Source organism: Synchiropus splendidus, chromosome 14 (assembly GCF_027744825.2).
Source record: "Synchiropus splendidus isolate RoL2022-P1 chromosome 14, RoL_Sspl_1.0, whole genome shotgun sequence".
NCBI classification, from domain to species: Eukaryota; Metazoa; Chordata; class Actinopteri; order Syngnathiformes; family Callionymidae; genus Synchiropus; species Synchiropus splendidus.
The window spans coordinates 14,760,092-14,776,046 of NC_071347.1; the positions used below are offsets into that span (position 1 = coordinate 14,760,092).

At 42.5% G+C, this 15,955-nt stretch overlaps 1 protein-coding gene across 4 annotated transcripts in view; it reads left to right on the plus strand.

The window, feature by feature from the left end:
• The window catches only part of mctp2a (multiple C2 domains, transmembrane 2a), a 45,909-nt gene that overhangs the window by 4,974 nt on the left and 24,980 nt on the right, over window positions 1–15,955 (plus strand). For 3 of the 4 annotated variants that reach the window (XM_053885222.1, XM_053885223.1, XM_053885221.1), the window contains exons 3-17: window positions 330–389; window positions 458–566; window positions 3,145–3,287; window positions 3,635–3,711; window positions 4,116–4,230; window positions 4,301–4,324; window positions 7,226–7,399; window positions 8,069–8,199; window positions 8,307–8,493; window positions 9,464–9,557; window positions 9,626–9,728; window positions 9,801–9,903; window positions 9,981–10,082; window positions 10,160–10,234; window positions 11,224–11,343. In XM_053885222.1, coding sequence (XP_053741197.1) covers window positions 330–389; window positions 458–566; window positions 3,145–3,287; window positions 3,635–3,711; window positions 4,116–4,230; window positions 4,301–4,324; window positions 7,226–7,399; window positions 8,069–8,199; window positions 8,307–8,493; window positions 9,464–9,557; window positions 9,626–9,728; window positions 9,801–9,903; window positions 9,981–10,082; window positions 10,160–10,234; window positions 11,224–11,343 — 1,617 coding nt within the window. The remainder of the gene's footprint in view (window positions 1–329; window positions 390–457; window positions 567–3,144; window positions 3,288–3,634; window positions 3,712–4,115; window positions 4,231–4,300; window positions 4,325–7,225; window positions 7,400–8,068; window positions 8,200–8,306; window positions 8,494–9,463; window positions 9,558–9,625; window positions 9,729–9,800; window positions 9,904–9,980; window positions 10,083–10,159; window positions 10,235–11,223; window positions 11,344–15,955) is intronic. The other variant, XM_053885224.1, reaches the window with a different exon arrangement.

Sequence of the window (15,955 nt, forward strand, 5' to 3'; positions counted from 1 at the left end):
TACTTCAATTAATCAATTAAAAGCTGAATACAATTACATATATACTATAATTAATACAAAAAAAGTCTCCCAGCATTCATTCAATATCGTTTTTCTGAATTTCTGAATATCATAATCACTGGACAGTTTGAAGAGATAAAAGATTTTATGAGAAAGAGGCCACATGGTCACCTAACATGTCCAAATCTTTACCTCTTTTCACAATGAAACGCTGAATGATTGATCCACTCTGTGTCCTAACTTTTTATTATCAAACTGTCAATGTCTATGTTCCAGCTGAGTTGTGTTTTTACTGTTGACCTTCACCCTGATGCTCCTTCCTCATCCAGCTTACCAGTGAAATGTGCGAGAACTTGGAGGAAATGACTCAGGAGCTGTGTGAAAACTCTGTGAGTGCTGCTGGAAATGATTTATTGCCATAAAGTGCTTGTTAGGTTCACACCATGTCCCTTAACAGACGACAAACGCAGGACCCGACGTCCCAGCTCCAGTCCCCTTTCAGAGGTATCTCCTGTGCATCACGCTCAAGTATGGGAAGAATCTGGTCATCAAAGACAGACGCTCGGGTGAGTGCCGTGGTTGCATGTTTCGGCTTTGGTTATATTGCGAGCTGCAATGAAGATCTTCAGATAACAAGCCTGTTTTCTGGAAGAATGTTGCTTGGATAGTTCGGTTGTCACCGGAGCGACATACATGTCCGCTTGTTTTTATTTGCTCTGGGTGTTTGTTAAACATCCGTGTTGAGTATTTACTGAAAACTTGACCTTCAGTTTGGGTGGAAAAAAGCATGTTGTTGAACCAGTTTGTCAGACTCGTCCAGAACCCAAACACTCTAAATCCAACAGATTTTTGTCCTGTGTTTGTGCATCTTTTGAACTTCAGAATTTTGTGTTAAGTGAAATACAATCCTCTGTAGCTCAGTGGCTCTTTACTTCGTGGAAATGTTGACCTCTGCTGGCGGTTTCTAAACATACAGCTTTCATTACGCGGCTCAAATAACCGCCAAATACCTCGTGTTTTTTGGCATATGTGTGCTTTTTGATCCACGAACGTTCTTGATCATATATATATGTGCCAAGATTATCTCATAATATAAACCATTGAGCGATCATAATATGACCACTACTTACACCATATGAGACAATATGCTACCCTTGATTTGTCCAGCTGTTTTTTCCAACTTTGTCTTTCTCTTATTGTCGCGACTGCGGTCAGACGGAGTGAGTTTTATTACTGTGTGTATGAGTGAGATTTTTCTGCAGGGTGTGTACTGTTGGAGGAAGTACCAACAAGCTGAAATATTTTAGAGAGTCTGATGACATTCAGTGATAGGTGGAGGACTGGGTTTGTGGAAGTCATTTGTATATTAAAGAAATTCAGCAGTGGCTATGACATTGGATGGTTTGGCCAGCAATGGGAGGCTGGCAGTGGTATGATTCAATCTAACCACTTCCAGCCAAACTACGGTCGCCAAACAAGACATGTGTTTAATGTTTAAATCGGCACAGACATGGCCTTAGTATGGCCTGTGTGTGTGTGTGTGTGTGTGTGTGTGTGTGTGTGTATATATATATATATATATATATATATTTTATTTTCCCATCATGCGTCTTTTTCCTCACATGTAAATATAGTTATACTGAACGTCAAATTAAATTATTTTATTAAATAATGTTCATTTTCACTTTATTTCTTTCTAAATGAAAAACCTTCCAATAAAATTTTATTATATTCCATTATATTAAAGGAATATACAGTATAACACAAACTGAATTATTTAACTGAATTAATTATTTTTATACATTATAAGCGTATAATGAAATTATTCTTTTTGGGGGGGTTTTCTCCTTGTTATTAATATAATTGTTATTATTCAAACTAAATATAAATTAAATTGAAATCTAATTTCCTACGGTCCTTCAGTCTTCTGGCTCGAAGGCCCCTCATTACAGTATATAATGCTGTCCTATAACTGTTGCCGAAATCACATGAAGTCACAGATGGAGGACTGGATGGTACCATAGAAAAAGCTTCTTCTGTTATTGTGATTGACTAGTTCTGCCTGGTGATGCTGTGGTGACCCCTGACCTTTACAATAGGGATAGTGTTGGACACTGAGTGTGTGTCCAGATACTGCTGACTAACCTGCACGGTCCGGTGAGTCTCAGGCCACACTGGTGGCAGGAGACCCCCCAAAGACAAGCGCCTGACCCTGAGCTAGTTGAGACCTCACATTCCGTGACAAGGTGGCACCAAGATGCGATCCCCACATGCCCTCTGCCTCCCCTCTGTTTGCCCAACAATCACCGACGGGCCGAAGCTTGCCAACGCTCTCTATTGTCACGGCGTATTCTGAAAGGACCCTCGCCACCAGCCCCCCACTCGTTGCTTTTTTTTTTGTTCTTGCCTTTTTTTCTCCCATTAATTTCCATCGTCACCGTTTTCACTCATGCCAGAGCTTTTCTCCTCACGAGCTGCCACATTCTCCTCCTGTCAAGTTGCCTGGAGGTTTCCCTGTCACGGGCTGGCAGGGTGGAGCTGCTGTGGGTCCTGCCTTGCCTTTGCGAGATGTTCATTTGGAGTGGGGAGCTGACAGGCCTGACAACCCATCCCCACAGGGCCTTTGTCATGTGATTCAAGCCTCCCCGCGGGCACTCTCAAGCACCCCTTTATTCCGCCATACAAATGAAGGCATGGGACTGGCTTTCATTTTTTTGGCCAATCTGCATGCAATTGCAGAAACAAAGAAGTCCCACACCCCCACCTTACACACAGACAGACTTTCTTAACAGGCTTGGGAGATTAACACCGGTTGCATCTCGATTTTGGTTTCTGGTCGCCTCATGCTGGCGAGTGTTTCTCCTCGCTCACAATTAAACAGCTACATCCCTCTGTTTTTGCCATGTGTGGGGCGCAGCTCCTCCTCACATATTTCAGTCTCTCACACCACCAGCATGGGGGAAGGGAGTGTTAGCGTGTACTTTGTGTGTTCATGAGTGTGTTGTCATACACACTCCCAAGTTTTTTTTTTCTTCCCTGTCTTATAACAATATGTTCCCCGCTCCTTCTTTTACTTTCATCCATCTTTATAATATGATTGCACAGCGTTGATTTGATTGTATGTCCTCTCTTTATTATTTCAAGGCTCCAGTGATCCGTATGTCAAGTTCAAACTGGAGGGAAAGCAGTTCTATAAGAGCAAAGTCGTTTATAAGAACTTGAACCCACGCTGGAATGAATCCTTCACGTATCCGCTGCGAGACAGGGAGCATGCGGTGGAAGTTCGGGTAGGCCACTTCATCCAACCGCCCCGACGTCCCTCACTTTATCCCATTAAAATATTTAATATCAAATTCAGGGATTATATGATATGAATGATCGTTTTTAATCACATTTATTCATCTTTATTGATGTACCTAAAATGTATTTGTACTAAATTAATTGCTATTTTGCATTTATTTATTACATTTAAACATTACATTACATTTAAACATTTTATTTTGTTTGTTAAGTTTATTTTATTTTGTTATTGCAATATTCATGTCTCCTTTTTTTCTTGTTTGCAATCTGATTATCAGAATAATTGGAATTATTTTGTATTGTATTTTATTTATTGATTTATTTTGTATTCCAGGTTTATGACAAGAACCGGACTGCTGATGAGTTCATGGGTGCGAGCAGCATTGGCCTGAAAAATCTTGAACTATACAAGTATGTATATTGATAATTATAATTCATTATAAAATTAGAATGGTTCAAGAAGTATGATTACCTAAAAGTTGTGCTTTATTTACTTAATTTCGACTGGAAAAGTGTTTTAAGTGCAAAACTATTTTAATTGTGTGACAAGAGATTTTAACTAACTGGAGACTAGAAATATAGTGTATAGTGAGCCCTTACCAGATAGACGTACTGTTTTGTTCATTTGACAAAGAATTTAAAATATAAGTGAATAAAATATAATATGGCCATTATTAAGCAGGGGTTTTATACATCACATATGTATTACATCCTGTGTGGCATAACATGCTTGTCCTAAACAGTGAAAAGATAAGTAAATTAAAATCAGATGTTATAGATTTTTTATAGTCAGTTGAATTTTCATTTCTGTACAGAACTTATGAAATGGAGTTATGCCTGGATGATCCCAAAAGTAAAGAGGACAACATGGGTGTCATCGTCGTCGATGCCTGCCTCATGTTTCGGGATGCCACCATCAAAAGGAGCCCTGTAAGCTGCAGTGATAAAGTGACGTTTGTTTCACATGTTTAACATTTTATTTGTATCTTTCTCCTCACAGAGATGGGCTCCGAGGAAGATTAAGGTGAGGTTGGAATGTACCCTTTTTTGAGTTGTGTTTCAGTCCAACACTTGGGGGCAGTATCTCACCGTGCTATGAGGGAACAAAGACTGACGTCGCTCAGGCGAGACGTCGGCTTCAGTTGCTTTAGTTATTTTCAATACTATCATTTTCAGTAAAGAAACATATTCCATTTTAATCAAAACCTAAATAATAATATTGACAGAGTCTATGAAACGAGACAACAACAACACTGTGTTTGGCTTTGGTGTAAACAAAAGTTCCATCTCCTCTGGAGTGTTATTTTTTCCCTGCTTCTATTGCAGCTGTAATTAGATTCAGAGTGAAATAGGTGGGTTGATGTTTGGGACTGCGGTGAGTGGGTTTATATTCACACCTATGTAGTCTCTACAGCTGCCAGTGTTCAGTCTCTTGATGGTCCAGTAGACAATCTCAATTTGAAATGAGATGACAACCAAATGAAGCCATTTTCATACACGCTGTTGGTTATCCGTTACAGATGGTTAAAGATTCTCAAAGGGAGGCAGAAATGTGTGATGGGAATCTGCACAACGCTCCGCTGCCTAAGTCACGGCGCTAATTTAACAATGTAACAATCTCCTCTTCAATTTGGTGTTTGGGAAATGTACAATAGCTTATTGCATTTAACACCTATCCTGGCAGCGGCGGCGATCCAGCTCTTCTTTTAGGGAACATGGTTCTCGTCCCTCTGCGTTACCACCACAGAGATGAGGAGCGGCAAGTGCCCGAGTGAAACTATGCTGTGTGATAGTGTTTCAAACATGGGAGGGAGGGAGGGAGGGAGAGGGGGGGGGGCATGGGAGAAACAGGCGGGGGGGACTCTGCTGTTCGAGGCATGTTGCCAGTGCGGGATGCCTAAGATCGGCAAGCCTGATAATTCCCAGGCATGGTGGGCAATAACCCAGATGTGAGGAAGTAATATCACAGCTGTGGATGGACAGTGTTGAGGTACCAGCCAAATGGACCCGGGTCTGAGCTCATCATGCTTGTCCCCATGCTGTCCTACCATATGGAAGCAATCGCGCAGCCCTTTTAGGACCAGGAATAGACTCTCTTTGGGGGCCACTTACAGTTAAGTGGAATTGTTTTATTGGCCGCTGAGATAGAAATGTGTCCAAGATAAACACTTGGGATGACTTGGCGGAGGCCTGTTTTCTATCGCGCTCCCACTCCCTCTGTTCCTCTTCCTTTGAAGGGTCTGATATTTATAGGGCTGTGCCTGTGGTATTCCGTGTTAATTCAGGTCCCTGAGATGTGCTTTGATCCCCTCTGGATTGGTTGGCAATGTGAGTTGTGACCCCGAATTGAAGAGGAGGGGCCGGAGTGGTAGGGGAGTCGTGGTACGGCTGTTTGAAGCCGCTACGCCGGGGCAGGCCAAGGAGGTGGCCAATCAAAGAGGTTAGAGCAGATTACGGCCCTGCTCTTTAATTATTGCCGACTCGACACAACCTCTCTGCTGTTTGTTTTTACAGCTCCGGCCTGTCACTGCACGGCCTCATGGGAACTTTGGAAACATATCTAGGGCCCCCCACCCCTTCTCCCTCCCACTCCCGCTCTTGCCTTCACTTGCTGACTCCCACCCGGTAGACTAGACAGAAGTGATGGAGAATTTCCTCACCGAACTGCGAAGATTAAAATCAAATTCTACGTTACAGACAAAACCTTCTTGCATCATCGATGACTTCTTTGTTAGCAGATGTTTAAGATGTTGAGTAGAATCTCAGAGAGAAACAACAGATCATGTTTTTTTGTGGTGTGTGTACGTTTCGCTGTGAGTGAGGATGAGAAACATATCTGTCCTTTCACTTTTATGTGGGATTTTTTTATTTCGATAAATATTGATATTTTGCACAGGGAGTAATTCATGCACCAATCATCATTGACGATGGATCCTGTCCTTTTTGGAAGCCTGTTTCTTTCCCTTTCAAGGACCATACTGTATGCTGGGTGAGCAGCATAGCCAAGCATGAGTGTTGCACCCCTAAAAAATGGACCAACAGCATTCGGAGGAGGTGTCCGGCAGTTGCCACTGGTTCGTTCATACATGCTCCGCCATGTTAAATAAATTAATACTAGTTTGGCAAAACGCATATGAAACTAGGAAAAGGATAGTAAAAGTGGCCTCATTCTTAACAAAGACTTAGAAATCCCTTTCTAATTAAATTCTTGTTGTAAAAAAGTCATACCACTGGTAATTACACTCCTGTTATATGGCCCTGTCACTGCTGTTTTGTCATAGAAGAGATCCCCTCTTCCTCCAAGTCTGAATTAGGGGGCTCGGCCAAGATGCTGCAAACTCTGATACAAGACTGCATGTACGCATAATGTGATGATGAGAGCACTGTGTGGTTTGCATCATTACTCACTGCCGCCTGCTGTCCCTGGTGCAGTATGCCAAGTGTCCTGCCTCCCCACACTCAGTCTGCGAGCCTGTGATGAGTGGGACTGTCACCGCCGGGGACATCTGGCTGCTTGCTGACATCCCTCTCCTCCTCGCACTCTGGGAGCCTCTGTGATGTGGCTTTCCTGTCAAAAGAGATGTGCTAATATGCTCCAACCGAGATGTACAGTATTGTGTAAACCTTTGTCCCATTTCTTGTGCACTCTGTCGGCGTGAGGGGGCTGAGACAGGATGTCCATGAATTCAAATAGATGTGTATTATTTTTATTTGGAGAGGAAAGATAAATGGTTGGGTTTCTGAAAATGTAGGACTTCTTGAAGTCGTCTGATGTTGGATGCACCTGCGACAGGTCAAACCCAGTAGTGAGAAAGAAGCAAAAGTTTTCTGCTTCAACTCCCAGACATGGTGTCCTACCGGCCTGCGATTGTAGGACATTATAATTTGCTGGTGAATGAACCATCTTTTCGTTATGACTCTGCAGCAGAAAGCGACGCCGTCGCCGCGGCCAGCAGAAATGCAAAGGAGTCAACAGAGGAACCAGATGTGGACTGGGGTGCTTGCCATCACCTTGGTGGAAGGACAGGATTTGCCGCAGCACGGCCAAGGAGACGTTTATGTCCGTTACCGTCTCGGCGATCAGAAGTACAAGAGCAAGGTTGCAAAAGTTTATCTCATCCCGAGTCTCTATCTTTTTAATATCTTCTCCTTACGCGTCTTAAGTTTTCCCTCCCTTCCCTTATCTCTTACTTCCCCACTTCCTTCCCTCAGCAGGTGCCTGTCAGTGACTCACCTCCACCTTGGCTCACTGGGCCATGGCAGAGGCAGCTCATTAGACCGGGCGAGGCTGCCACTCAATTCTTTCTTTTGCTTCGGGTGCCGGGCTTCTTTGCCTTCATTTGCATACCCAGCATGCCCTGCTCATCTACCTGTACTTGTTGGCCGCCCCCCTGACGATTTGGCGGCGCGCTTGTCTTGTGTTGCCGTGTCATTTCTTTGTAAACCCCTCCGCTTTCCTCGCCGCGTGTTTGTTTGTTTGTTGAACAAAGCTGATTCTAATTGGAAGCTGTCAGTGTTTACAATCCCAGCGTGGCTACTGACGTGTGCACATACAAGCTCACACAATAAGAGGCACGTTCAGCACACCTCTCCTCCGCTGCCTCTTTCTAGTTGGACTGAATGAGGGCTTAATCCACCTGTCATGCTGAAGCTGCTCAGTCTGATAATGCATTAAACTTGACATTGGCTTGTGTGTGTGTGTGCGTGCGTGTGAGAGAGAGACTCCACGCTGCCGCACCAGCTGAATCTATGTCTTAATTTCCCCCAGAACCTTTGCATTCAGGCCAACCCTCAGTGGAGAGAACGCTTTGACTTCAATCAGTTTGGAGATAACCAGGAGCCTCTGCAGGTGGAGGTGTGTTCAAAGAGAGGCAGGAAAGCTGAAGAGTCGTGGGGAATGTGAGTATCCCTGCCTGGTGCTGTTAATTTTGCTCACATTGTCTCCTCCACACAACTGGTTGACCTTATTCGTGTGTCAATGGAGCCATCTTCCTCTTGTGTCTCAGATTTGAGATTGACCTCTCAAGGCTTCCAATTAATGAGCGGCAGCTCTACACTCATGTGCTGGACCCGGGAAAGGGCAGGCTGGTGTTTCTGGTCACCCTGCGACCTTGCTGGGGCGTCTCCATTTCTGACATAGAGACGGCCATGTTGGAGAAAGCTGATGAAAGGGAAACGATAATGGAGAAATTTGTGAGTCTGCATTCTTTTTCAATGAGTTTGGATTAGAGCCACCACCGAGGTTTGGAGTAGCATCAGATTCCATATGGGTGGAAGTGCAATTAAAGCTGGCAATCAGAACCTTTTTTAGTCAGAAGATGGATTTATTTCTTACCTTGTTCTAGACCCAAGCAGGGCCTTGGTCCTGGCCCAATGTGTGTGCTTGTGGCATCTGTCAAAGTTTTCACACTCATGTCATTATTATGATCACAAGCTTTGTCTGCGAACACCAGGTTGTCAAGGATCTTTAGTATCTGACTAACGTGGTCTCTAACCTGACCATAGACCACGTGTGGCCCTCAGACTGCCCTCTTTTGGCCCTATTAGCAGAATGTTAAAATAGATATTTTAGTTTGTTATTTCACAACTATATCCACTTACTTAAAACAAACTTTGGCGTCGACGAACCATATTTGCTTTCCCCCTAATATATTTTTTTCTTTTTTCATAATTACATTGTCTAATACTCACTGTCCTAAAAGGGACCCTTCATTGCCTCGCTATGATTTTTAAAATTTTTTTTCTTAATATTCAAATATGATGTCTTCGTTTCACCCACAACAGGAAAGTTTCTTTTCAAACTAAATATATACTATTAGTCCTCGCTATTTTCATTTATTATTTTATATTTTTGGACTTGCCGCTTGCTGTCAGTTTTATTTACTTAACTCTTTAGTACCTGGTAAAGTATTTGCTTTGCCAGGCTTACGACAAAACCTTCCTACTCTGATAATACAATGTGATTGATTTGACGACCATTTTACTGAACCAAAGACAAGTTTATTTTCAACACTTGAATCAAAACTCAGTAGGAAGGAAATAAAAGTACTTCTTCGTCCTCTGGTAATTATTCTTCTCATGAATATGTTCTATGTATTATGCATGTTAATGCTAAATATTTATGGAATGTGTTTCAATAACAAGAGTAAACATGTTCTTCCAGAGCTTAAAGAACAGCTACAGATGTGTGGGAGATGTTGGCTTCCTCCAGGTGAAGGTGATTAAGGCCAATGATCTTCAAGCTACGGACCTGAACGGTAACATCAGCAACGTTTTCAAAGAAACTGCCCACTGCGTGAATGAATCTGGAACCATGTATTTCCAGGGAAAAGCAACCCTTTCTGCATCATCGAACTTGGGAACAGCAAACTTCAGACACACACCATCTACAAAACTGTCAACCCAGAGTGGAGTAAAGCTTTAACTTTGTATGTTAGATGCTCAAATGATGCAAGCTTTTCATTTTAAATGGTAATAAACAGTATTGTTATCATCCACAGCCCGATTAAAGACATTCACGATGTGGTGGAGTTGACTGTTATGGATGAAAATGGAGACAAGTCTGCAAATTTTTTGGGGAAAGTGGCTGTTCCTTTATTGACTGTAAGTTCCTTATTTCTGGAATGATGTCATCTTTAAGCCGTTGTCAGTTGAACATCAGAGTCGCTTCTGTGTTCAAGGTCCAGAATGACCAGCAGATCAGTCTGTTCTTGAAAAAAGAAGACTTAAGTGGCCTATCCAAGGGAACCATCACATTGACACTAGAGGTCATCTATAACAAGGTACATAATTATTTCAGGATTCTAGTTATTGTAACAGTTCTCATTGTTATGTAAATGTCACTTTGTTTGGCTTCTAGGTCAGAGCTGGGATCCGAACATTCCAGCCGAAGGAGGCAAAATTCACAGATGAAAACCTCAAGTTCTCCAAAAAGGTTGGTGCGAGAAGTCTTACAAGCCAACATATGAAACATGCATGACTTGTCATTTGAATTGGAAGTGTCAATAAGTGTTTCAATCGTGTTTGTTATTTTAGAAAGAAACAGTGGCTCCAATCGCAAATTTCCCCCAAAATTTCCAAAATTGACGCCTATGCTTTTGCACCATTTGAAACAGCTTCATGTGAGAATTTTGTACTTGTAGAGTTGTAGTAAAAGTGTTATCTAAATAACAGAGGTTAGAGAATATTGATATTTATCCCAGATTCAATATTATTTACTATTTTTTATGTTTATATTGGCAGGAAGGAATTGTCGTCATGTCTGTTTCTGGGCTAAAGCACATCTCTGGAGGGTATCAATGATATGAATTTCAGAAATGTACTCAAGAGGGCAGCCATTCAAAAATGAGTCAAATGTATATGATTGACACGTTGCTGTATCCAGGTAGATGCTAACACTGTTTATCGCCCCTCTGAGCTGGAATAACATCATGAATGTGGTGTGTTCAACTGCGGTAAAATTAGTTGTTGGTCTTGTAGACCAGCTCCCGTTGTCTTTACTTTTGTTGCAGATGCATGTGCAGGCGAAACAATGTTCGCCCCAAATATTTGTTTATATGTAAAAACATAAAACTAGGTGACTCGTTCTTTAAGTTTTGCCCCTCTAATATGAGACTGTGACACCTTCAGACTCCTCATGTTACTGTCTCTCTCTCTCTCTCTCTCTCTCTCCACATGTACATGGTGGATTTGACCTACTGTACAGATAGTTAGACAGACTTGACTTGACTTCTACAATAATCCAATTGCAAATGATTCCCAATTAGATGAAGCTAGTAAAGTGTGATAGCTTGTAGTGGTCAATTACTCCTTTTGGCTCTTAGCATTTAACTTTACAATCAGAAACAAGTGGTTTGTGAACTTCTATGTGAGGTCATAAACATTATATCGACTGTTGTAATCCGCTTTTTCTCCCAATTATAGGTTCTGGCCCGGAATATATACCGGGTTCGAAAAATCAGCACAGCAATTCTGAACACGTTACAGTACATTAAAAGCTGCTTTCAATGGGAGAGCACGCAACGGAGTGTAATAGCCTTCCTGGTAAGTCATCGCCTCGTGTTAATGAAATCTGTGTGAGCCTTAAGGGTGAGCAAGTTTTGTCCCATTTCGCTGCAACCCCAAGTCAAGGCTTTGATTTGATCTGAATGAGAAAGTTTAGCCCTTTTCTGTGTCCGATCATCTTTTTTTTTTTTTTTTCCCAGGGAAAGCAAACCGCTGCTTTCCGTGCCTTCGCTCGTGATAGATGTCCTTTTTATCCGCTAAATCAAACTCCACTTGGCTTTCTTTCTCCTGTGATGACATCAGAGTGTGTTTGAAAGTGTGAGGTTGGGGCATTTGTACGTCTGACTTCTTGGCAAAGCCTCTAACCCGGGGGACTGTGTAAGGACGATCCCAGGCTCAGCTTCCTCGCAAGGTGGAGTGACATTCTCCCTCCGAGATTTCAAGCTTGTTTAAGTGACTGTGTTTAGATGTTTTTAATGAGGGGGATGTGATCTGAGGTCCTAATCTTAAATAATCTTAAATCACCTGGTGAATCCCCGTCAGTCCCGCACATGTAATGTCATGATGAAGAGCGTACACTTACCACCAAAGCCCTGCCAGCGCCGTGTCAGGGTGAGGAAGCGGTCACAGACAGGGTGTGTGAAGAACTCCCCTTTCAACACCTTTTCTTCTGTCTGCGCTGTCTCAGGATGACATGCAATTCATACCTGGTGTATTCTATAAGCCTTTCTCACTGATCCTGAGGTGCAAATCCCCCCAGGCACTGGCCAGGCTCAATGTATCACAGACTTTAGAACAGCAAGGCACACAGACAGGAAGACGAGGAACAATGCGAGCGATTGTACGAGGATAGAAGGGGAGGCTGGCTGCTATCTGGGAAAGAAAGTTCGAGCTGAGGGAGAGGAGAGACAGTTGGGTAAGGGAGCGAGTCACAAAAGCAGATAGGGAGAGTCTGAGGCAGGAGGGATAGCAGGGGAGAAGGAAAGGCTCACTGACAGGTGACAGGTCAGCGGGATGAGGCCATCTTCTCCCACCTATAATTAGATCCTCTGCAGGTGATGGAAGTGTGTGGTGGCACACTCTAATCTTTCATTTCCACTTCTGCTCTACCTGCTGTTTAGTAGTGCAGCACACAAATAGACTCCTTGCTGCCTTATTTCTGTCGTGTTTGCTTTCGTGGAGTTCTTCTTATCTGATTTGTGTCAAAGATGATACACCGCAGATGACCTCAAGTTTCCATAATCTTCTCCTCACAACCTTTGCCCCGAAACGGTCACACAGGTGAATTATCAGATTTAACCGAGAAGATAGCAGCGCAGCGCAAAGTTCAGTGTGGATTTAGAGTCACTTAGAAGACATCTGAAAGTGTATTTATTTACTTTCTGCTGACTGAGTTGGACCTTGACTGCTCTGAGTTGTGTTTTGAATGAAAAATAGTTTACATGAATGTGAATGAGTACAGTAACATAGTAACTTTAATAAATTATTGTTCTTATTTTTAATGAAGAAACAAATGCAATATTAGCATTGAAACACTGATATTCATTTAAGAATTGAACATACACTCCTTGTGGTGTGGGTGATGTATATATATATATATATATATATGTCAACAATAAATAGACAAATGGATCATCATGGAAAAACCTACTCTGAAAAAAAACTTGGCTACTTACATTATGAAACTTCAGAATTGTCTTCTACATGTTGTATCTGTCTTGAAGCTGTAATTACTAGCTTTCATTGCAAAGTTACTGTAGTTTAAAGTCTCATTCTCCACCGTTATCTCATCATTTATTGTTCGACCTTTGTCAAATTAACACATTTATTGATTGAAAAAAAAAACAATTAAAAGTTTACTCCAATGTTAACTCTCCCTCAAATGGAACGTGGGAGCGTTTAGCAAAGCGGCGCTCAGTGTAAACAATTGTTGGTTTTAAAATAAACCCAGCAGCTGTGTGGTAAACGCTTCATGCTTCTCACACCCAGTGTTTTCGGTGTAAGTAAAGCTGTAAGTGTGCTAAAACTAAAAAAACAGCCAACACTTTTTTTTTTTTGGTCCTGTATGGAAGCAGATTCCTCTCAGGTTAAAAAAAATGGTTTGGGCTATTTTGCTGATTAACTGTGTGGAGGGGAAACAACAAAACAACCCCCCCCTCCTAATCAGTAAACCTGTCATTGCTATTCACTGGTCCTGGCTAGATGTTCGCGGAGGAACCGTGACATTAAGTAGTCCCCTGTCTATTTCAATGGTCTGTGGCTCTCACTGGCCGAGGAATCACCTCTTAGTCGGCTCTGTCTGTGTTCATCTTGTGTTACTGGCTTAGCGTCCATGTTTGTGGACCATTTTGTTCATTTTGCTCCTCAAATGAACATCAAAACTCTGTTACCTGCGAGTGCCTTTCCACTGCTGTGTGACGCATCAACCACTCCCAAAATTATGGTCCAATCGCCCAAAAAACACTGCTTTAAATGAGCACCAATCGTATCGATTGTTGCTTTTAATCGCCTAACATTGGCACGATGCGTAATCACGGCGTGCAATTCCGTTTGTCCGGCGCACCACTGTGTATCTTAATGAAAGCAGCTCCCACTCCTATCTTTATATCTTTAGGCAGTGGTAATAAGGTAACCTATTGCGACATTGACAGATGGCCTCTGCTTGCCTCTCACATGTGCATAATTATCGTACCCGTGTCTGCTCTTTTCTCGGCCTTCGCCAGTAGGAAACGCTGCAGTTGTGTGGGTTTGAGCTCTAATATACATTACGATACATTATTTATCAAGCAGGCAGACCAGCGCTTCCCTTTTACACCATATACATCCTGTAATGCATTACCGCTGCTGCGGTTTCTGCAGGGACTGCGGGATGCTCGCGTAGTGCTTTACCAGGAATACTCAGCCATTATATCACTCAGTCCCACAGGCCGGCTCTCTGACCTGCCTGTGTTTTTATCCTGTTTATGTAGATTCATGTATGCATTATGAAGTGGTTGCTGCTTTGTGAGGTATTCAAATTCCACACAGGGGTTCATGTTTACCAAGTAGATGAGGGAAGAAATGTGCTGTTTGGCACTTTGTTCATATCAGGGGAAAGTTTTTGTCTCCAGGAAACATACGAGTCGGGATTTTCTGGATTAAAGTCGTGTTTGGTTTTGGGGTGTTTCATATTGTTGTAGTGTGAGAGGAGGAAGAATCCGGGGGGTTAGTGCTTCACAGTTTGTTTGTTTGCATCATTGTGTTTTAAAATAGTCTAATTATATAACGCCTGCGAGAAAGAGGGGAAGCATTCGCACACATGTAAACAAACTTCTGGCGAATCCTCATAAACATTTTAATCAGCTAACGGAAATACAAACAAGGAATTTGGGTTTTCATTCCTCCCCTCAGATTGTTTACACTACAGTAATGAGCCCGCTCAAGTTTGACAACAGTTTCCTTTCTCAAAGTGCGGGAGAGAAGAGTGTGACAGCTCCAAATCTTCATAAAATAATGGTCTTTGATTGTGCTTTTTCCAGCAAGCCTGAGCGAGATAAATGTGCTATACATCACCGCAGAAGGGGTCACTCAGAGTTCTTTGCTGCAGGTGCGGCTTGCACCTGTAGATGGCGCTACTGCACCGCAGTAAAGGCGGGCGGGAGATCACTTTCTTTCCCCTTCAGGAACAACTTGTCATGAAATCCTCCTTTCTGAGCACAAGTTTCTTTGAAAGGAGGCTAAAGGAGCAAGCATTAGCAGAGCGAGCTAATCTGTTCAGAAGTTTTTTTTTTTTGATGAAATGGATAAAAAAGGAGGATAATTTAAATTTGAATGCTGATTTCGAGCCATGCTGTCATTTTTTAAGTATTTAAGTACTTAGATTTACCTTCACTGTCACCTGGATTTGAGCCTTTTTCTTCTCTGACACCGCCTGTGTGACAGGCTCTGAAATGCTGATTGAATCCCATCACACGCGGTAAAGATGACGTTTGATGAATGTTTAATGCGGCGCGGCCGCGAACACACCTGGCAGCTGCAACTGGCACGTTTTCGTGGAAGTCTGACAGAAACTCCCTGTAGGAGGGCAGGGTCAGGTCTGGCTGCAGAGGTCTCAAGTGACCACCTGTGCTGAGCCCGAAAAACACTAGAGCCAAGTTTAAAATCTGCTAGTTAGTTGTTGTTTTTCCCCCCCGCAGTGTCAAGAAAGCCTGCGATTTGTCAACTTGTTTTCTCACAGAACAAAACTTGAAAGGGTCCGTCCCCGTGGTCTCATGGGGGCTTCACTTTCCATCCCCATGAATGTGGGAGTTCTCACGGACATCAGTGGGAATCTGTCAGTTCGCGGGGAAAAACATTCGTCGTTTTCAGTCTGTTTATCAATTATTCATCTGCGGTTGTGATTACTCGCAAGTGTTATTGTTAAGCCGACTTGTTTGGTTGTTTTATCCGACAGCTTCTACTCATGACCGACTTTGAAACGCGGTAATGAAACTTTAATTGATAAAACGGTTGTAAACGCTGCTTGAATTCAGTTTTGCTGAGTAAACAGAAGGCAAGGCATTTATGCGGTAATATTAGTAATATTAGATTTTATAGACTGTCTTTTATGTTTAGAAACATAAAGTGAACTGTAGTAAAACAGTACAAAGAAGTAACTATTTCACAACTTTTA